The 21,846-nt window shown below is 45.5% G+C and overlaps 1 protein-coding gene across 1 annotated transcript in view; it reads left to right on the top strand.

The window, feature by feature from the left end:
• Positions 1–21,846, top strand: part of LOC129696623 (angiopoietin-1-like) — a 152,582-nt gene that overhangs the window by 95,653 nt on the left and 35,083 nt on the right. The window contains exons 2-5 of the mRNA XM_055634680.1: positions 1,908–2,063; positions 3,866–3,987; positions 10,809–11,041; positions 18,318–18,433. Of these exons, the coding sequence (XP_055490655.1) occupies positions 1,908–2,063; positions 3,866–3,987; positions 10,809–11,041; positions 18,318–18,433 (627 nt within the window). The remainder of the gene's footprint in view (positions 1–1,907; positions 2,064–3,865; positions 3,988–10,808; positions 11,042–18,317; positions 18,434–21,846) is intronic.

Raw genomic sequence — 21,846 nt, 5'->3', positions numbered from 1 at the left:
TGCTACTCTCCATGGCGGATGCATTCTAGTCGCTGCTAATTTTTCAACAAGTTGAAAAATTCACGGCGACCATAATGAGGCCGCGACTAGTTCCCAGGATGCGGGAACTCCTCACGACCATGAAGGCAACTCCCCGGCAACCACCCGCGAACATGTGGCGACTGCATAGTCTCCTGCAGTCGCCTAAAAAGTCGCCTAAGTGGGACAGGCCCATTACTCTCCTCTACTTGCATGTGATTCATATCCCTCCATTCCTTACAGGTCCATGTGCCAATCAAAAAGCCTCTTAAACACCACTATTGTGTCTACTCCCACCACCGTATGCCAGGCACCCACCATTCTCTATTCAAAATACTTGTCCGGCACATTGCCTTTAAACTTACCCCTCTGACCTTAAAGCTGTGCCCTCTAGTCTTTGATATTTCTACCCTGGAAAAAAGGTTCTGACTGTCTACCCTGTCAATACCTCTTATGATTATATACTTCTATTAGGTCTTCCCTCAATCTCTGATGCTCCCGAGAAAACAATCGAAGTTTGTAAGTTTGCCCAACCTCTCTATATAGCTTTTAAGAAGGAACTGCAGATGCTGGAAAATTGAAGGTACACAAAAATGCTGGAGAAAGATTCAGATTCAGATTCAATTTTAATTGTCAGCAGCATCTATGGAGACAACGAAAAATGGCGCTGAAACAGCGGGGGCAGCAGCATCTATGGAGCGAAGGAAATAGGCAACGTTTCGGGCCGAAACCCTTCTTCAGACTGATAGAGGGTGGCGGGGAGAAGGAAGGAAAAAGGAGGAGGAGGAGCCCGAGGGCTGAGGAAGGGGAGGAGACAGCAAGGGCTAACAAAATTGTGAGAATTCAATATTCTTGTTTAGATGTCAGCTGATCTACATCAGCGGAGGCTTGGCGATCGGTTCGCCGAACACCTCCGCTCAGTCCGCAATAACCAACCTGACCTCCCGGTGGCTCAGCACTTCAACCCCCTCCCATTCCGTATCCGACCTCTCTGTCCTGGGTCTCCTCCATGGCCAGAGCGAGCAACACCGGAAATTGGAGGAACAGCACCTCATATTCCGCTTGGGGAATCCAGAGAGCATTCTGGTAAACATATTCTGCGTTCTCCCCAAAGCTTCAAGGTTATTGAGGTGCTGGGGTAATCAGAACTGTATGCAATACTCCAGATGTGGCCTAACCAAAATGTTATAAATCTGTAACATGACTACCTAGCTCTTATACTCAATACCTTACCCGGTTAAGGCAAGCATACCAGACACCTCTTTATCACCCTATTTACATGTGTTGTCACTTTTAGGGAGCTATGGACTTGGACCTCAAGAGTTCTCGTATAACGATGTGTACAAGTATTGCATTTTTTTGTTTGCCGAAGATGATATCACTGCAATAAAGTTCAGTCGTTTGAAATTCTGTGTCTGAATTCACATTCTGAGTCAGACTTTGTGGCTTCAAGTCTCACTGTGGAGATCTGAGCTAGAAACCTAAGGTGATGTTCCTAGTACATTACTGAGGGAGTGCCTCACTGTCAGAGATGCTGTCTTTCAGACCAAATGTTGAAATGAGGTGCCGTCTGCGTATCGTGTTGATATTAAAACATTCCAAACCATTGTTTTGCAAAATGGTTCTTGGCATCAATTTTATCCCTCAGCCAATGGTGCTGAAGTGGGAGATGACACCACTTGCCATGCATAGATTGGCCTCGGCGTTTCCCACAATGCTGCATTGACTATAATGGGACTGAAATGGCTGTTGTGACAAGGCAGCATAGATGGCTCGAGGTTGCTCTTTGATGCTGGTATTGGCCCTGGACTTGATCCAGGAAGATGGGGTTTCTGCTTCAGTGCAGTACAAGGGTCTGACTCTAATGGTTTTCAAATGACTCCCTTCAGCTAGAGACCTACATCCAGGACAGCATGAAGAGTGAACTGGCACAGCTACAGCAGAACGCTGTGCAGAACCACACAGCCACCATGCTGGAGATCGGCACCAGTCTGCTGAGCCAGACAGCCGAGCAGACACGCAGACTGACAGACGTCGAGACGCAGGTACGCCTCATGAGGTGTGGGGGGGTGGGGGGGGAGGGGAGAAACAGCAGAGAGCAAACATGAGAGGGTGCTGCGGTCTGTCTTCTATTGCTAGTGGCACAAGGGACACTTACACTCGGCCAGAATAACAGTCTTACACACCTCATTCCAAGTTAAATAAAAGCTGAAAGAAAAAATTCCTGGCAATGTTCACTCAAGACTGAGTGATTCTTGTAAATACGTCTCTGGTATCTTTATCTGGTTACAGCATGTTGTAAGAATTTTGTTTAATTAGGTTTGAAAGAGTGAATCGGCCTTTGGCACTTAAACAAAGCAGCAGAAAATGTCAATAAATAGTTTAACATCATTCTGATTTAGAGGGCCCTTCTCTGAAGAGTGAGGCAGTTCCCTGCCCCTGTGTTAGTGGAAAGCAGTCATCGCTTGCAACGGCTGGATGTTAGGTTTGGGTTTGGTAGTGATAGCATTGGCGGCCATTGGATTAAAATGAAGAGCTCTGTGGGGTGATCCATTAACTGGCACGATCTGGCTTGATCCAGTTCCCGAGCCTTGAATTTGTTGTTCCACATCTGGAACCTGCACTCTGACCCGAGGACGACACGCAGCTCTTATTCCCGCTGATGTGCCAAGTGGTTCAAAGAGTTTGCTGTGAGGAGTGGGAGCATGCAAACTAGTGCACACACTTGTTCATACACACACGAACAAGTGAAAAATGGTCCCTCAACCCAAGCACGCATGCACACTCACACACAAGCACGGACGGAATTCTGTAATGTTGGGGGTTACTGAGAAAGCTGTCAATCAGCAGGGAGCATCCTTGTGTTTAAGAAGGAACTGCAGATGCTGGAAAATCGAAGGTACACAAAAATGCTGGATAAACTCAGCGGGTGCAGCAGCATCTATGGAGCGAAGGAAATAGGCAACGTTTCGGGCCGAAACCCTTCTTCAGACAGTGGGAGCATCCTTGTGATTCATTCCTTTGGATGAGTCTGGAATGCAAGGCTGGGAAAGCCACTTCTCCTTTGGACTCTTACCTTGAGACTCTCCTGTATCAATTCCCTGTGCAGAATCACTGGGTCAAAGCCCTCAATAGGTGCCCGCGTTTGGATACACAAAATATCCAGTGGGAATGCAGACAAAGTGAACATATACCTGTATATCACAGTAATAAGTTATTCAGCCCACTGGATCCATGCTCACTGTCAATCAAACATTCATTCTAATCCCATTTGATTGTTCTCACATCCCCATCAATTCCCCCCAGATTTACATCATCTCTGCGGGTTATCCCTCCAACCCATAAATATGGGAGGAAACCGGTGCAAATTTCACACAGACAGCACCCGAGATCAGGATTGAACCTGCTTCCTAGAGCTGTGAGGTACTAATAGTGGAGCTGGCTCCGGGGGTTGTTTCAGTCCTAGATCACCTCCACAACATGTTGCAGATGCAGAAAATCTGGAAATGAAACTGAAATTCTGGAAGTAGTCGGCAGGCCGGGCAGCATCTATGGAGAGTGAAAAACACGTTGAGGATATTTGAAAAGAACTGGGAAAAGTGAGGGGACAAGACATGTTTCAAATTGTGCAGACAGTGGGCAGGGCTACGGAGAAGGAAAGGTCTATAGTAGGGGGGGAGGGGGTGCAGAGGTGACAACATTGAATTTACCAACTTGTTGGCCAATGAGAGGGTAAATTATGTTGTGTATTCTATAGTTGCTTTTGTTTACTGGATATTTTACTCTTCTTCCATTAAATAATGTCCCAGTATGCAATGTTTATTGAAGAATGATTTACAATGTTTAGGTCTTGAATCAAACCTCACGACTGGAAATCCAACTGCTGGAAAATTCATTATTCACAAACAAGCTGGAAAAGGAGTTGATTCTCCAGAACAACAACATCTACCAACTGCGGGATAAGAACAGGTAACCGTGCCAGTAAGCCACCCACCCTGTCCCACGTACATTGCAGGGTCAGGCTCTCTAAAGCAATAGGGAGTGCCGGGGAGAGAGAAACACTGTTGAAATCTCAGGTTGAAGGGATTGTACAGTGTGTACCCACAGATCCCCGAAGTTGCCAACACCAGGCAATAAGGTGGTTATGGAAGATGATTTACTTTAGTATCTCTGGCATAAAGTACAAGGGCAGGGACCTATGCTGGAACTGTGTCCAACACTGACCATGTCTTGAGTACGCTCAGACTAGCACGTTGGGAGAGGTCTGACTGCACTGGGGAGAGGGCAAAGGAGAATATAGAAACATAGAAACACAGAAAATAGGTGCAGGAGTAGGCCATTCGGCCCTTCGAGCCTGCACCGCCATTCAATATGATCATGGCTGATCATCCAACTCAGTATCCCGTACCTGCCTTCTCTCCATACCGCCTGATCCCTTTGGCCACAACGGCCACATCTAACTCCCTCTTAAATATAGCCAATGAACTGGCCTCAACTATCTTCTGTGGCAGAGAGTTCCAGAGATTCACCACTCTCTGTGTGAATTTTTTTTCTTCTCATCTCGGTCCTAAAGGATTTCCCCTCTATCCTTAAACTGTGACCCCTTGTCGTGGACTTCCCCAACATTGGGAACAATCTTCCTGCATCTTGCCTGTCCAACCCCTTAAGAATTTTGTAAGTTTCTATAAGAACCCCCCTCAATCTTCTAAATTGTAGCGAATATTGCGGGAATGGAAATTTGTAGCAATAAGGAAAAGCTGGAGTTGTTTTCTTTGGTGTGGAGGAGACAGAGGGAGGCTTAATGGTGGTGTGTAACATTATGTTAATTTGGTTCCGTCTGCATGGATGAACTACAAAAATTGTTCATCCCAGTTTGGCAAAAGAATAAATCAGGGAAGGTAGTACATCCATGGATAACAAGGGAAATCAGGGATAGTATCAAAGCGAAGGATGATGCGTACAAATTAGCCAGAAAAAGCAGCATACCGGAGGACTGGGAGAAATTCAAAGACCAGCAGAGGAGGACAAAGGGCTTAATTAGGAAAGGAAAAATAGATTATGAAAGAAAACTGGCAGGGAACATAAAAACTGACTGCAAAAGTTTTTATAGATATGTGAAAAGAAAGAGATTAGTTAAAACAAATGTAGGTCCCTTGCAGTCAGAAACAGGGGAGTTGATCATGGGGAACAAGGATATGGCGGACCAATTGAATAACTACTTTGGTTCCGTCTTCACTAAGGAAGACATAAATAATTTGCCGGAAATAGCAGGGGACCGCGGGTCAAAGGAGTTGGAGGAATTGAGTGAAATCCAGGTTAGCCGGGAAGTGGTGTTGGGTAAATTGAATGGATTAAAGGCCGATAAATCCCCAGGGCCAGATAGGCTGCATTCCAGAGTACTTAAGGAAGTAGCTCCAGAAATAGTGGATGCATTAGTAATAATCTTTCAAAACTCTTTAGATTCTGGAGTAGTTCCTGAAGATTGGCGGGTAGCAAACGTAACCCCACTTTTTAAGAAGGGAGGGAGAGAGAAAATGGGGAATTACAGACCAGTTAGTCTAACATCGGTAGTGGGGAAACTGCTAGAGTCAGTTATTAAAGATGGGATAGCAGCACATTTGGAAAGTGGTGAAATCATTGGACAAAGTCAGCATGGATTTACGAAAGGTAAATCATGTCTGACGAATCTTATAGAATTTTTCGAGGATGTAACCAGTAGCGTGGATAGGCGAGAACCAGTGGATGTGGTGTATCTGGACTTCCAGAAGGCTTTCGACAAGGTCCCACATAAAAAATTAGTATACAAACTTAAAGCACAAGGCATTGGGGGTTCAGTATTGATGTGGATAGAGAACTGGCTGGCAAACAGGAAGCAAAGAGTAGGAGTAAACGGGTCCTTTTCACAATGGCAGGCAGTGACTAGTGGGGTACCCCAAGGCTCAGTACTGGGACCCCAGCTATTTACAATATATATTAATGATCTGGATGAGGGAATTGAAGGCAATATCTCCAAGTTTGCGGATGACACTAAGCTGGGGGGCAGTGTTAGCTGTGAGGAGGATGCTAGGAGACTGCAGGGTGACTTGGATAGGCTGGGTGAGTGGGCAAATGTTTGGCAGATGCAGTATAATGTGGAGAAATGTGAGGTTATCCATTTTGGTGGCAAAAACAGGAAAGCAGACTATTATCTAAATGGTGGCCGATTGGGAAAGGGGGAGATGCAGCGAGACCTGGGTGTCATGGTACACCAGTCATTGAAGGTAGGCATGCAGGTGCAGCAGGCAGTAAAGAAAGCGAATGGTATGTTAGCTTTCATTGCAAAAGGATTTGAGTATAGGAGCAGAGAGGTTCTACTGCAGTTGTACAGGGTCTTGGTGAGACCACATCTGGAGTATTGCGTACAGTTTTGGTCTCCAAATCTGAGGAAGGACATTATTGCCATAGAGGGAGTGCAGAGACGGTTCACCAGACTGATTCCTGGGATGTCAGGACTGTCTTATGAAGAATGACTGGATAGACTTGGTTTATACTCTCTAGAATTTAGAAGATTGAGAGGGGATCTTATAGAAACTTACAAAATTCTTAAGGGGTTGGACAGGCTAGATGCAGGAAGATTGTTCCCGATGTTAGGGAAGTCCAGGACAAGGGGTCACAGCTTAAGGATAAAGGGGAAATCCTTTAAAACCGAGATGAGAAGAACTTTTTTCACGCAGAGAGTGGTGAATCTCTGGAACTCTCTGCCACAGAGGGTAGTTGAGGCCAGTTCATTGGCTATATTTAAGAGGGAGTTAGATGTGGCCCTTGTGGCTAAGGGGATCAGGGGGTATGGAGAGAAGGCAGGTACGGGATACTGAGTTGGATGATCAGCCATGATCATATTGAATGGCGGTGCAGGCTCGAAGGGCCGAATGGCCTACTCCTGCACCTAATTTCTATGTTTCTATGTTTCTATGAGGGATTGGATGAAGTAAAGAGGGAGATTCTATTATCCTTTAGTAAAAAGCCACGTGACATGGCTTTTTTGAAGTAAAGGATAAAACGATTACAGGAGATGAGGAAGACGTTTGTCACACATAGCGTAAAAGAGGAAGAGACTGAAAGAAACCAGTTAAACAGAACCTGGTTGTGTATTTTAGCCATGGTCTGCCGAGCTGTGGACTCATTGCCAGGAGGTGGAAGTAGGCTGGAAAGCTCTTTTGAATCAGCACAGACATGAAGGGGTGAGTGGGCTCCAAAAAATCCATGAGGCAAGGACAGGCAGTGTGGAAAACGGCAGCTCTGTGCTGTTTCACTGCTCGCTGTTCTGTTCTGCCAGAGCTTTGATTTCCAGTGGATGTCGACCCTGTGCGTTCAGGCCAGTGAATTAATCGTTGCCAGAGTTGTCCTCACTGTAAAATAGGCAAGCTCAATCAGCAACACGGCAGTAAATTTACCAGGAGCTCTGAACTCGGCAGCAGAGGCTGTGGAGGAGAAAGGAAGATTTTAACCTCTAACACCTCCCAGTCTCAGCACATCCCACTATCCCCATGACCTGGTCAGTCACTGCAGGAATGCAGGGGAATGCAGCAGGTAGCTTAACCTCAGGGTAAGACCCACAAACAGCAATGGACAATGGTCTGATCATACTTGCATGTACGTAGTTAAGAGATGTTCCCCATGACTCCAGGAACTCCCTTCCCTTTTTTTTTAATAGTACCATGGGATACTTTGAGTTCAGCGGAAAGGGTGGGCAGAGCTTCCATTTAATATCTTGCCTGAAAGACAGCACTTCCAACAGTATAACACTCCCTCAGCACTGCACAGGATGGCCAACTCTGATTTTGTGCATTGGTTCTTTAAACAACAACCTCCTGACAAGGAGATGATGAAGTCACACACACACACTGAGGGGTGTAAGAGTCAATGGAGATAACGTATTGACATGTGCTGTGCTTGTCAGGTTGAAGGCTCCTAAATCCGCTAGGTGAATAGTTAGGGAGGAGAGCAGAACTGTCGCACGCTAGACTTCAATGGATAAGAATCACAATGATAAAAGTTTTCCATTTCTCCAATTACCATTGGATTTTCTCAAAGGGGCAAATATGATATTTCCCAATTCCAGTTGGTTCCTGTTGCACATTATTTTGACAGTTGAAAATTTTGCTCACAAAAGTAATTTCTAAACATTGGACTGACATCAACTATAGGACACGTTGCTGCTGTGATATTCGCTGCAGTTCTGAAGCATCGTCTTAACTTCAATTACAGTTCAACTGGAATAAAGGGACATTGATAGTGAGCACTGCATCAGCCTCCTTCCATTTACAAAATCAGAGTTTCATACTCCATCACATCTTGGGACATCAAAATCACTTTTCATACAAGGGACTACTTTCTAAAGCACTGCTACTGTTGTATTATAGGAGATGAAGTGGTCAATTTTGTTCTGAGCAATGGCCAGATCATCTGCTTTGGTGATCTGTTGGTGAAAAAAAGGATCTGATGGTATTTTATTATATTTCTTAAACAAAGGAGACAGATCAGGGAGGGATTGCCAAGATACAGTGTGATATCATTTCCAAAAACTGCAGTGAAATGTTTGTCAGGATGAGCATGCTTGTCTGTTTACATATAAAGTAAACACTATTCTTTTTGCGTCTTTATTTATGCAAAAATAAAACCCCTTCAACAGTACAATTTCCTTCACAGGCTGACAATTTTAATTTTATTATTCATTTATTAGTTCTGGGCATCGCAGGCGAGGACAGCATTTACTGTCCATCCCTAATTGCCTTTGTGAGCTTCCTCCTTGAACTGCCCCAGTCCTGGTGAAGGTGTTCCCATCAGCACTGTCGGGGGAAGAGGTCTAGGATTTAGACCCAGTGGTGAAGCAGGACCCATAATATATCTCCTGGCCAGGGTTGTGTTGGAGGGGAAGCTTGGAAGTAACGATGCTCCAATGGAACAGCAATTTAGCAGGGCAGGCTGGGACGTGTTACAACAAATCTACATAGAAATGGCGGTGCAGGAGTAGGCCATTCGGCCCTTCGAGCCTGCACCGCCATTCAATTTGATCATGGCTGATCATCCAACTCAGTATCCCGTACCTGCCTTCTCTCCATACCCCTTAATCCCCTTAGCCACAAGGGCCACATCTAACTCCCTCTTAAATATAGCCAATGAACTGGCCTCAACTACCCTCTGTGGCAGAGAGTTCCAGAGATTCACCACTCTCTGTGTAAAAAAAGTTCTCCTCATCTCGGTTTTAAAGGATTTCCCCTTTATCCTTAAGCTGTGACCCCTGGTCCTGGACTTCCCCAACATCGGGAACAATCTTCCTGCATCTAGCCTGTCCAACCCCTTAAGAATTTTGTAAGTTTCTATAAGATCCCCTCTCAATCTTCTAAATTCTAGAGAGTATAAGCCAAGTCTATCCAGTCTTTCTTCATAAGACAGTCCTGACATCCCAGGAATCAGTCTGGTGAACCGTCTCTGCACTCCCTCTATGGCAATAATGTCCTTCCTCAGATTTGGAGACCAAAACTGTACGCAATACTCCAGGTGTGGTCTCACCAAGACCCTGTACAACTGCAGTAGAACCTCCCTGCTCCTATACTCAAATCCTTTTGCAATGAAAGCTAACATACCATTCGCTTTCTTTACTGCCTGCTGCACCTGCATGCCTACCTTCAATGACTGGTGTACCATGACACCCATGTCTCGCTGCATCTCCCCCTTTCCCAATCGGCCACCATGTTACCTTTAAATTTATTTTGTGGGTAGATTTTGCTCTAATCCTTCCATCCATTTGTTGGGATGATCCTGATCTTCCTCACAAGTTGCCACGGTCTCTTATTGCCCAATAACATTAACTCCGTGATTAAATCACACAGAACAGATCATCGGGCCACTGTCGCATTGCTGTTTGTAGGAGCTTGCCACATGGATTTTGGCTCTTACCTTTCCTATTCTATAAGAGGGCATTATAGGGGGCATTTTATTGGCTGAGGATGCGTGGGGTATCCTGTGATTATTTTAAAATCATGACAATTTAGAAACATAGAAACATAGAAAATAGGTGCAGGAGTTGCCCATTCGGCCCCTCAAGCCTGCACCGCCATCCAATATGATCATGGCTGATCATCCAACTCAGTATCCCATCCCTGCCTTCTGCCTTCCCATACCACCTGATCCCTTTAGCCACAAGGGCCACATCTAACTCCCTCTTAAATATAGCCAATGAACTGGCCTCAACTACCTTCTGTGGCAGAGAATTCCACAGATTCACCACTCTCTGTGTAAAAAATGATTTTCTCATCTCGGTCCTAAAAGACTTCCCTCTTATCCTTAAACTGTGACCCCAAGTCCTGGACTTCCTCAACATCGGGAATAATCTTCCTACATCTAGCCTGTCCAACCCCTTAAGAATTGTTTTGTTTAAGAAGGAACTGCAGATGCTGGAAAATCGAAGGTACACAAAAAATCTGGAGAAACTCAGCGGGTGCTGCAGCATCTATGGAGCGAAGGAAAAAGGCAACGTTTCGGCCCGAAACGTTGCCTTTTTCCTTCGCTCCATAGCTGCTGCTGCACCCGCTGAGTTTCTCCAGCTTTTTTGTGTACCCGCTAAGAATGTTGTAAGTTTCTATAAGATCCCCCCTCAATCTTCTAAATTCTAGCGTGTACAAGCTGAGTCCCTTTTGTCTCTTTGCTATGGCTTCTTCCTATGAAGACTTGGTAACAAGGGTTTGCTGTATTTCCAAATCTCCTTTTCCTCCACCCCTGCCCCTCAACCCACCCACACCCACTGCCAGCTTCTTGGAGCAGAAACTCCTGGCCATGGAAGGCCAGCACAAGGAAGAGATGGAGAGCCTGAAGCAGGAGAGAGGGAACCTCCAGGACCTTGTTCTCCGGCAGAGTCGCCTGATCAACGAGCTGGAGACGCAGCTGGGCTGGGCCACCATCAACAACACCAGCCTGCAGAAGCAGCACAAGCAACTGGCCGAGACTGTACACAACCTCCTCCAACTGGTCTCACGGGAAACGGGTGAGCAGACCTTCCTTTCATTCTAAAATGCATTTTACTTATGAAAAATATCTATAGGAAATACAATGCAACCAGTGCACATCTTTCTTTCATTGCTCAGTTTTGCGATAGAACATGGAAACAGACCCTACAGCCCACAGGGTCCATGCTAACCATCAATCACCCGTTCACACTAGTTCTATGTCATTGCACTGTCTTATCCATTTCCTGCAGACTGAGGGGGGATCTTATAAAAACGTACAAAATTCTTAAGGGGTTGGACAGGCTAGATGCAGGAAAATTGTTCCTGATGTTGGGGAAGTCCAGAACAAGGGGTCACAGTTTAAGGATAAGGGGGGAATCTTTTAGGACCGAGATGAGAAAAACATTTTTTACACAGAGAGTGGTGAATCTGTGAAATTCTCTGCCACAGAAGGTAGTTGCAGCCAGTTTATTGGCTACATTTAAGAGGGAGTTAGATGTGGCCCTTGTGGCTAAAGGGATCAGGGGGTATGGAGAGAAGGCAGGTACAGGATACTGAGTTGGATGATCAACCATGATCATATTGAATGGCGGTGCAGGCCTAGGGCCAAATGGCCTACTCCTGCACCTATTTTCTACGTTTCTATGTTTCTACACATTAGGGGCAATTTTAGGGAGGTCAATTAAACTACAAACCAGCACAGGAGGAAACTGGGGTACCCAGACAGAACCCAACTGCGCCATTGTGGCTCTAAAATGTCACCCATTGTGCCATCATACAAGTATATACTGTTAAAATGCATTAATGCTATTTGAATTTCTACATCACACAATACAACTTTGAGGTGTTTGAGGGGGCTGTTATACCAGGCCCATCTCCTCAGTGTCTAGTGGAGGGAGGATCCTGGACTGTAGACCTTCTATAAAAAGCCTTTTGGTGGCTGCATTGAGCTTTGGTGCGTGGCTCAGCATGTCCTTCTGCATCTTGGGATGTGTCAGTCGACAGCGTTCCCTTGCGGACATCTTCTTGTACTGGAAGACAAGTTCAGGTAGACAAAAGTGAGTCAATGCTAGTTCTCAGCAGAGTCAGCACTTCCCCAGAAGTGTTTGGGAGGAGTCCCTCAACCATTCTGGGCGGAGTGAACCTTTGTCAACACCAGCACCAAGATTTTGTATTTATACAGTGCCTTTAATACAACAAAATCCACTGGGGTGATATCCAACATTGACATGGAAGACCACATTGGAGATGACAGATTAAAGAGGTTATTTCTAATGATTTAAGAAGCAGGGAGAGGCGTGGAGGTGGTTTGAAGAGGAAATTCCAGAGCTCAGAATTCCCTCTCTCACCTTATAGCTAGCTCTGCCTTCTAGTGTTGGACGGCCTAATAGGGGCCAGTGAAAGACGACAGAACAAGATGACTATTGTTGAACTAGTCCAAATCTGAATCATTGCTGTCTCTTAAGTGAGCTATTGAAAAAGCAGAGGCATTCCTTCCACCAAATTTCCATCATCGCCAAAAGTGGAAGTTACAAATTAAAAACAACTGATGAGCCTCCAAGTGCCAAATGATTTATTTTTTCTCTGCGTAGACTCAAGCCAGTGTCAGAGTCTCCCTGCTTCTCCATTTACAAATGCGGGAATGGCCATTATCAGGGTAGTTGCTGCCTCGTCAATTCCATGTCCTCTGTCCCACACCTCCTTCCGGCCCTTTATGTGCAAATGATGAGGACACCAGTTGAATCTCGCACTGTGTTGCCAGGGACATATACAGGAGGTGGGGTAAAGGAACGATCATGAAGCATATTAAAGATCTGCAGAAACAGCGCTGCTGCTGAAATCTACCTCTGTTTAATGGGGCTTCCAAAAGAAGTCACACCTGCTTCTAGGCTTAAATAAGTGGACTTGGAATGGATGTTTCCAGTAATGGGAGAGTCTGGAACCAGAGGGCACAGCCTCAGAATAAATAGACATACTTTCAGAATGGAGATGAGGAGGAATTTATTTTGCCAGCGGGTGGTGCATCTGTGGAATTCATTGCCACAGACGGCTATGGAGACCAAGTCATTGGGTATTTGTAAAGCAGAGATTGATAGATTCTTGATAGATTGTTGGTCCACACTATGACTGTGACAATGCCTGTCAATGGAGAAAACAAGAGAATGGGATTGAGAGGGAAAAATAGATCAGCCATGATTGAATGGCAGAGTAGCCTCGATGGACCAAATAGCCTAATTCTGCTCCAGACTTATGGTCTTATGTTCTTATTGCTGTGCATGCACCAGTCTGTGCCTTCAGTTAGCTCCCTCCCATCCTTTTCCTGAGTGTCTGCCTGTGTCACAACCTCCACTTTACCCTTGCATCTGTATTTCTCTATAAAGCCAAAAGAGACTGCAGGTGCAGGAATCTGGGGAAAAAAGGCTTTTTTTCTCTTTGCTCTTTGCTTCCACAGATGCTGCCTGGCCCGCTGAGTTCCTCTGGTGTCTGTTTCCTGATTCTCAGCCTTTCAGTTTTCCCCACTTGCGATCCCTTCCTCCCTCCCTTCCCTGCCTCTCGTGCTGACGTGTACATCCTACTAGGGGACTTCAGTGGGCTGACTGCATTAATTCCCCTAGCATTTGACCAGTGTGGATACAACGTCATGTCTTCTGTTATTTTAAAGAACACAAGAGTTTAAATACACACAGGAACAGTGGGATTGATGTTGGTGCTCTTTAACCAAGAGCATTGCGAAGGCAAGTGGTGGAGGAGTGCAGTTTTTCTAATCACACTTCATCAGACCAGTGGGATCTCGCCTCCAGGTCTTCCATGTTTTAGTCAACTGCATGCACTGAACATCCTGTTGTTATTACAGTGCTGGCAGCTCAATGCTGATGTTGAGTGATGTTATTTAATGTGAATTTGTTTTCTTAAAATAATGGTTCCTCCGACTTCAACTGCTCCACAGGGCTGCAGTTCTCAATGACCAGCCTGTCAGTCAAACCACACACCGTGCTCAGATGGGGAATGGTTTATTTCAGCTGCTGTATTTGAAGCAGATAAAATTATCCTATTATTGCTGTAATTGTTACATGGTTATATGGTTATATGGTTATATTATTGATCCATTAAGATGTAGCTTTAGGGGAGGAGGAAAGGTGGTTTTACCACGGGGGGTGGTAAAAACAGAACTGGTCTCCAATGGCCATTTATAGGCAATCTCACATTTCTATAGCAACTTTAATGACCACAGTATGTCATTGAGTCATAGAGCTCTACAGCACGGAAACAGGCCTGTTGGCCCAACTCATCAATGCCAAATATCGATACAAAATGCTGGAGTAACTCATAAGCCCATCCAGCACCTCTGGATAGAAGGGATGGGTGACGTTTCGAGTGAGACCCTTGTTCAGACCAATCAACGTATTGATCAATGCCAACCAAGATGCTTAGCCAAGCTAGTGCGACCTGCCTTAAGAAACATCTTGGTACATGATAGGGCAGGTTTAGATGGATATGGACCAAACGTGGGAAGGTGGGACCAGTGTAGATTAGGCATGTTGGTCGGTGTGGACATGTTAGACCAAATGACCTGTTTCCACACTATGACTATGACAATGCCTGTGCATGGCCCATATCTGTCCCAACCTTTCCTATCCATGTATCTGTCCAAATGTCTTTTAAAAGCCGTAATTGTACCCACCTTTACCACCTCCTCAGCACAAACACAGCAGCCAATCTATGCACAACAAGATCCCACAAACACAATGCAGCAGTACTTCCTACTGCATGCATGCACAGCTGGCCTCCAACCGAGCTCAAGACTTTTCAGGACTTTGCCTGACCTTGGCCAGGAACTTCCTTGAAGGTCTCATCGGATGCTTCTGAGGCTGGCAGGGGGCAGTGATGCGCCGATCTCCTTCATTGTCACAGTTGCTGAGTGGTCCTAACTCGGCCGTCCCTGTCATCAGTCAGTCCATACATGGTTATTATTTTCAGATGTTGAGCTCTGTGAATAAACATGGGTATAGTGATTGACACAGTGCACTGGGGAGGAGAAATCCCTATTCATGTTATATAATAAGCATAACCTGTATGTGTCAAAGTTTCTAATAGCTCTGATTTGAAGCATGTTAAACACTGACCTGTCAGTTATCTGTAATGTGCCAATAGTGTCAGTGATGGTAAGAAACCCAAATCCCTGGCACCCAAATCTGACCTGATCAGATTAGGAATATCTCAAGACAGAATTTACCCCATTTACTTTTCATTCTTTGTCTTCCACTTTAAACAGGCATGACTAAATTATTTATTTTTCTTTTAAGCTTCATTGAGAGAACAGGACAATTTTTTTTTTTTTTCAATATAAACTTTAAAACAGGAATTTAATTTGTCTTACAAGTTGATAATGGTTTCACTCTCTTCCATTCACGGCTAATGTTCTCCAAAGTTACGTTATTTCAAGGTAGAATGAATCAAACTTTTAATCTTTCAGTTTCTATGTTTGTGAGATCTCCTCCACAAAGTCTCACATAGCTCCCATTGCAATTCTGCTTCAGTATTCAATGCCAAATAATTTCTAAAGAATCTGAAGAATCGTCAACAGACAAACCCCACTCAATGGACCAAGGTTCATTTCATTTGCTCAAGTCTTGAAGGAGATATATATCACTCCAAGAGTGTAGTGTAACAAATAAATGTTTCAAGGTTGTCGTAAAATAATAATGAAAGCTTCTGAGTATTTTAGCACAGTTCTCTACATAAAGTAGTTTGCAACCATTCATTTAACAGCTGAATTTCGTTCATGGCCGTTAAATCAAACATTACAACTCCACGTTGGAAAGAACTGTAACAAATTAATTTTATCAACTCTATCTGAATCCACTGGAAACATATTGTTTAGAGTAATGATTGAGCAATTCAACTCAAATACCAACATTCAAGCAATTCAAAAACCCAAGCAATTCAATCCTATGGGTACAAGATAATTGCAAATAGTGATATCAATGGAAAGATGATCAAATGAAACATGCAACACAAATCCCCCTAGTTGGTCAGCTGACAAGCCAATTCTGCGGGCAGCAGTATTTATTCTCTCCTCCTGAAGACAATCAGATATTGAATGACGTGATATTATATCATAGCAAAAATCCAATGGCTGTATGGTTGCCAGAAGATAATTAAGTCATATTATATTTGACAATCTGTCAAATAAAAAAGGGAGGATTTAGGTTTCTGTAATGTTCATTGTAGCTTCAGGATGTCTCAAGGGGTTTTACAGGCAGCACGGGACTTCTGGAAGCTGTCTGTGTGGAGCTTGTGAGTCCTCCTATGGCTGTGCTCAGATTTCCCTCCACATCCCAAAGTAGGGCAAGTTAATAGATTAATTGGCCACACATTGGTACAGTGGCGGCGCCTAACGGCAGCGGCTCGACTACAGTCGTCTGTCTTTTTTTATTTTTTGTCTTGTTAAATGTATGTCTTCAGTTAGTTTTTATTTTTTTTTTAGCTGTGTATATGTGGGGGGTGGTGGGGGGGGCTGTGGGGGAAACCGTTTAAATCTCTTCCCTGTGCAGAGACCCGACTATTCCCTGTCGGGTCTCGGATGTCGTTGGGCCTAACATCGTGGAGCCGGCAGCGACCTCCGGCCGGGACTAACCTGAGGGCTCCAGTTGCAGAGCCTGCGGAACTGACATCGCGGAGCTGGCCAACTTCGGAGCGGGAAGAGCTGTGGTGGCGCGCGGCTGCGACCCGACTTTGGGAGTTCGGAGGCACCGGCCGCAGACCCGGTGGACGGGAACATCGGGAGCTCCAAGTCCCTGGTGGGAGACCGCTTTTCCGAGCTCCGCAACGGCAACTTCTCCCGCTGGAATCGCGGGTTTAAAGGACATGGAGCCGGGGCCTAACATCGCCCGGCGTGGCTTAAACGGCCTCAGGACTTACCATCGCCCGCCGGGGGCTTTAACATCGGAGCCCCAGTTCGCCTCGACACTGCAGTTGGACTGCTGGACCACGGGAGATGGAACAAAGGGACGAGATAAAGACTTTGACTTCCATCACAGTGAGGAGATGTTGGAGACTCACTGTGATGGATGTTTATGTAAACTGTGTTAAATGTGGGTCTTGGATTGTTTTGTAATGTAAAAAACTGTAGAAATGATATTTCGTTCCAACCTAGGTTTGAATGACAATAAATTGCATTCTATTCTATTCTATTCTATTCTATTTGCCCGAGCATGTGGGTGAGTGGAAGAATCCAGGAGCAGCTGCTGAGAATGTGAGAAGAATGAAAAAAAGATATTCATGTAGGATTAGTGTAAATGGATGATTCATGTTCGGTGGGGTCTCGATGGGTCGAAAGCCTTTTCCCCTGGCTGTATCTTAGAAACATGTGTAATATAGGGAACACACAAGAGAGTTTGCATTCTGTAAAATTCAATAAATGATAGAACATTTTGCCCACATTGATTGAGAAATAAACTTTTGTCCGGGATACCTGTGCAAAACTCCATTGCTTTTTTACAAGCCGTGCAGCCATTGGCTCCAACTATGTATTGCTGCTGCAATAGTACCACACACATCCTAACAGTTTACCAAAGCCTCAGCAGTGCCCTACCACAGTGTGGTGCTCCCTCAGTCTTGACCCTCCCATGCATGATGCTCCCTCATTACTGCATCTCCTGCAGTGTAATGCCCCTGTCCCACTTAGGAAACCTGAACGGAAACCTCTGGAGACTTTGCGCCCCACACAAGGTTTCCGTGCAGTTCCCGGAGGTTGCAGGTGGTTGCCGGAGGTTGCAGGTAGTGGGAGCAGGTAGGGAGACTGACAAAAACCTCCGGGAACCGCGCGGAAACCTTGGGTGGGGCATAAAGTCTCCAGAGGTTTCCGTTCAGGTTTCCTAAGTGGGACAGGGGCTTCATGCTCTGACATTACCCCTCCCATAGTGAGGCGCTCCACCAGTACAACTCCCACAATATACACTCCATCAGTACTTCCCGTCCAATAGTGCACCACTCCTTTAGTACTGCCCTTCCCACAGTTGAGAATTCCCTCAATACTGCCCTTCCTTCAGTGTGGCAATCCCTCAGCATTGCCCCTTCCACAGTTTGACTTTTCCTCAATGCTGTTCCTCCCACTGTACGGCGCTCAATAAATTCTGCCTCTCTCCCAGTACAGTGTTCCTCCCTTCCTATAGTGCTGGGATGATTTGAATGTGCACTCAGATCTAGACTGGATGAGGCTGGTTTCATCAAAGGCAAAGAGCAGCCAGGATTGCCATCACAGAGCACACCAGCCCACTTGACCATATCTCCCTTTCCTCTCTCCAATCGCAGGGAGATCTGCCATGGAGGACAAGCTATTCCGGGACTGTGCAGAGGCCTATCATGCCGGTCACAATAGGAGTGGCGTCTACAGTATTCGTCTCGCCGAGATGTCGGAAACCAGGAAGGCAAGGAGCTTGCATTAATCCCGCTTTGTGACTTTGGCTGACAGTGGCCTTGTGATCCCAACAGTTACAGGGCACTGTGGGCTGTGGACACAGTGGGCAGCCATTTGATGGGTGTAGATTGGGGCACTAGGGGTGATGAGAGGGAAGAGTGTGAGCAATGGGTGGGTGGGGGTATATGTGTGACAACACCTTACATACCACAGACTCCTGTACCCCTAAGGGTTAGCCAGAAGAGGCTGGGCTAGAGCCCTGCTGGGCAGAAGCACAATGCAAACCAACCATTTCTACCGCAATGAGCATCTGGCTCCAGAAACAACAGCCCCTGGGTTCCACATTTCTACTGGGCCACGTGAATCCTGGCAGCCCCTTGAATGATCTGAGGTTTGACTCCAAGCTGCCATCTTGTTTGGCATGGCAAGATGGGCCAAAGGGCCTGTTTCCACACTGTATAACTCTATGAGCTTCAGACCATAGAGTGTCCCCGTACCCCTCCGCCAATTTGGAAAATGCAGTATATTTTCCTTCCGTATGTTCAGCGCAGTCTTGATCCCTGGTGCCTTGCATCACCAGCTGAAACAGTGCAGAGCTGTGACCAGTTGTAATCAATTACCAGTAGACTCACTACATACCCACATACACACACATGCGCACACACACATGCACACACACACACACACACACATGCACACACACACACACACACACACACACACACACACACACACACACACACACACACACACACACACACACAACCACACACACACACACACACACACACACACAAACACACACACACACACACACACACACACACACACACACACACACACACACACACACACACACACACACACACACACACACACACACACAAACACACACACACACACACACACACACACACACACACACACACACACACACACACAGCCACACACACACACACACACACACACACACACACACACACACACACACACACACACACACACACACACACACACACACACACACACACACACACACACACACACACACACACACACACACACACACACACACACACACACAGAATCATTGCCCCACTCACCACACACACACATCACCCCTCACAAATAAACAACTCACACACATACATAGACACATGCACACATCTCATAGAAACACACACAAACAGATTGACAGGGATTAGAAGTGAGTCTCGCAATACAACATGCACTGTATGTGCCAGGAATAAATCAGACTGAAATTAGTTTGTATACACACACACACACTAACAGATTGACAAGGTTTGATAGCTGGCCTTGCAATACCACAGACCCTTTGTGTTCCAGGTATAAATCAGACTGAAATTAGTTTATTTGTTCATTCTTCTTCATTTAAAAACTAATTATCCCAGTTATTTGCAAATTCCTGCAACTTGGAACAAATTTTAAAATTTGTGGGCCAAGTTACAGTTAATCTTTGAATGTAACAAATAAACTCATCAACTTATATTGCAAAGTCAAAACAACATGTTCCAAACATCCTAATAGTTTTTTACACAATAAATTGATGACATGATAGTGATCGCAGGCAGCAATGTCTTCTATTTAACTCTTTCCTGGTAATTGAATTTTTAGTTTTGTGGCTTTTCTGCACTGTTACTCCAGTCTCTTGCTAATCTCCAATTCTCATTACTCCACCACTGGGGCTGTGCCTTTAGCTGCTTGGGCCCAGCTCTGGAACACCCTCCTCACACCTCCTCCCCCACCTTTCCCTCTTTTGTGCCTAGGTCTAATTTTGGAACTCTTCAACACACCCCCTTCCCGCCTCCTCCTTCCACTTCCCCCCCTCCCACCTCCCCTCTCTCCACACCTCTCCACACCTCTCCCTCCTCCTCAGCTGCCTGGACCCAGCTCTGGAACTCCTTTCCTGCACCACCCCAGCTCACTCTCCTCATTTGCTTTAGTTCACCTGTCCCTAATATCTTGGCTTAGTATCACATGTTGAATTACTGTGTTAAACGACCAATATAAATCTGTTGTTGCATAGAAACATAGACATAGGTGCAGGAGTAGGCCATTTGACCCTTCGAGCCAGCACCGCCATCCAAAATCCATACCCTGTTTCTGCCTACTCCCCATATCCCTTGATTCCGTTCGCCCTAAGAGCTCTAACTCTCTCTTGAATACATCCAGGGAATTGGCCTCCACTGCCTCTGTGGCAGAGAATTCTGCAGATTTACAACTCTCTGGGTCAAAAAGATTTTCGTCATCTCAGTCCTAAATGGCCTACCCCTTATTCTTAAACTGTGACCCCTGCTTCTGGGTCCCCAACATCGGGAACATTTTTCCTTGCTGTTGCTGTACTGATGATTTGGAGGATGTGCCCACCAAGATATCTCATTTGAAAAAGTCACATTCATGAGGTGATACTTTGGGGGGCTCTAGGTGTGGTCTTAGTCTTTGCATCCTTCAGGGTTCCAGCCCACTTGGGGTGAAGGGCTTGGGGAGGTGGGGTTTGGCTAATGGCCTCCTCTGCTGTTGGGAAACTTACTGTCCCATTGCAACCATAGACCCAACATGGACCTCCCTATCATGGGAAAAATATTTTTATAGGTCCCTCTTATAACTGTTGATTTCTGTCAGGCCACCCCTCAGCATCCTCCACTCTGGGGAATGCAAACCTGCTCTCTCCATTCTCTCCCTGTGACTGAAAAACTAAAACCTCAGACAGGTCCCAATCACCTCATAACATCACCCGGGAGTAAAAATGATTGTTAATACCGGACAAAAATCCATGGCATTAACACAGGAGAGCTCAGCAAACAATTCCCTTGTCGATATTTTCTTATGGAGCACCTCACAATGTATAAGGTCCCCTGACTCAATTCACTATTATTAATTTCAACACCACATTTTGCTGCCATTAGCACTATATTTATTTTATACAGATCATAAGATACGAATAACTAAGTAATCGGTCTTTTGGAGAGAATAACGAGGCTTTAATTTACTCTGAACAGTGCCAAGTATTACACTGGTGCTATGAGGTAATTTAATCCTCAAGCCCAGTCTTCACACCCAATCTGCTACGGCTCCCGATAGGGCTTCTATCAAATGGAGGAAATTTATCAACAGTTATTAAACTTCCACCAACTCAGGTTGCACAGCTGCGTTACTGCCGGTGACGCTCCCCGATGACATTACGCGGACTTTGTGAGTTTTCTGCTGTTCACTATAATGTGTGCTAAGGCCAACCACTAGCTTACCTTAGCTAAGAAATATAACCATATAACAATTACAGCACGGAAACAGGCCATCTCGACCCTTCTAGTCCGTGCCGAACACATAATCTCCCCTAGTCCCATATACCTGCGCTCAGACCATAACCCTCCATTCCCTTCCCATCCATATAACTATCCAATT

This window comes from Leucoraja erinacea, chromosome 4 (assembly GCF_028641065.1).
Source record: "Leucoraja erinacea ecotype New England chromosome 4, Leri_hhj_1, whole genome shotgun sequence".
NCBI lineage: Eukaryota > Metazoa > Chordata > Chondrichthyes > Rajiformes > Rajidae > Leucoraja > Leucoraja erinaceus.
This window is presented reverse-complemented; position numbering and strand designations above follow the sequence as displayed.